Source organism: Myotis brandtii, unplaced genomic scaffold, assembly GCF_000412655.1.
Source record: "Myotis brandtii unplaced genomic scaffold, ASM41265v1 scaffold317, whole genome shotgun sequence".
Taxonomy (NCBI): domain Eukaryota; kingdom Metazoa; phylum Chordata; class Mammalia; order Chiroptera; family Vespertilionidae; genus Myotis; species Myotis brandtii.
In genome coordinates this window covers 1,420,465-1,421,911 of record NW_005362155.1, presented here as the reverse complement: position 1 = coordinate 1,421,911, position 1,447 = coordinate 1,420,465, and the positions used below count along the sequence as shown (strand labels likewise).

At 45.9% G+C, this 1,447-nt stretch overlaps 1 protein-coding gene across 2 annotated transcripts in view; it reads left to right on the top strand.

Moving 5' to 3' along the window:
* The first annotated feature begins 12 nt into the window (after positions 1-12).
* Positions 13-1,447, top strand: part of NPRL3 (NPR3-like, GATOR1 complex subunit) — a 40,547-nt gene continuing 39,112 nt past the window's right edge. For both annotated transcript variants that reach the window (XM_005870340.2, XM_005870339.2), the window contains exon 1: positions 13-166. In XM_005870340.2, coding sequence (XP_005870402.1) covers positions 49-166 — 118 coding nt within the window. In that variant the 5' untranslated portion in view covers positions 13-48. The remainder of the gene's footprint in view (positions 167-1,447) is intronic.

The following is a 1,447-nucleotide window of genomic DNA, read 5'->3' as shown; positions in this document are numbered from 1 at the left end:
GCCCTCCCCCCCCAACCCTCCACCCCCGCCCTCGGGCCCCCGGGTAGAATGGGGGACAACACCAGCCCCATCAGCGTGATTCTGGTGAGCTCGGGGAGCAGGGGCAATAAACTGCTGTTCAGGTATCCCTTCCAGAGAAGCCAGGAGCACCCGGCGTCCCAGACAAGTAAGTGAGCGGCGGGGCCTGAGCAGCCCGTGCAGGGGCCCCTGCCCTCACCGCCTCGCACGTGGAAACTCAAGTCCTTTACCTTTTCCTTTTCCTGATGATACAGTCACTGCCTACTCTCTATAGAGCACTGTTTGGAAAGTGCAGACAAATAAAAAGAAACGGGAGAAAAGTCATAATTCAGTAGCCAAAAGCCTCTGTTGCTGACATTTCATCCGTGTCTGCAGCCTTTGCAAAAAAAATGCGTGAGCACTGCATGCGTGAACCTAAAAATAAAAGGACAAAATGAGAGGCAACAAGCATTTCCTTGAGGTCAATAAGAACAGCTATTTGGGATGCTCCGAATAGTGTTCTGATGGAGAGACAAAGGCATTGGGTATTTATGAGAAAAGGAAGGGAAACGATTATATCAATACAAGGAGGGCATTTATTTCTGTTGGTCAGATAACATAGTAAAGTCATTTCTGAACAGTTTTTAATTTTCAGGAGAGAGACACATCAATCGGTTGCCTCCTGCATGCACCCCCGATCAGGGCCGGGGGACTTGCAGCCAAGGTATGTGCCCTTGACTGGAATCGAACCCGGGACCCTTCAGTCCAGGGGCTGACGCTCTATCCACTGAGCCAGACAGGCTAGGGCTGCTTTCTTGTATCTTTCTAGTCAGTTCTTTGGGGCACAGGTTGCTTAAGCCCAGTGCAAAGGTTATTTTGCCCAGTTTTAACATTTCAAAGATTTGAGGCATAAGACATTACAAGCAGTTTCGGGATGGCAGCTCCAGCTCCATTTTAAAGTAGTTCCATTTATTGTTGTTGGCTTTTGACATAAATGTGTTCAGCTTGGAAAAAATAGGGAATTACAGATCCACCTGAAGTTTTCTTGGACTACCTGCCCCCAGTTCTGCTCCCCCGTTGCAGGGATAACTGCTTACCATTTTAGTCACCATCCTTCCTGTACATAGATACCAACTATGTATCCATAGGAAAATAGTGTATTATTTGGGGATTTTTTTCCCCCTTCACATAAGTGTATTGATCTGCAGTGGCTCTTCCATTGAACAGCCTTGGAGTACTTTACGACTTTGGAAGCAAAGATCACGCTCGCTCTTAGTTGTCGCATGCAGCTGCTGTGGATGGACATTTAGGCTACTTGTAGCTGTTCATTATCATGAATGCTCAGTTTGTAATTTATATTCTGTTTTAAAATTTGTTAACAGCATACAAAGTTTTAAAGGTACAAAGGGATTTAGGTTATGAAAAGAATGTTCTTTATCACCATTTATTG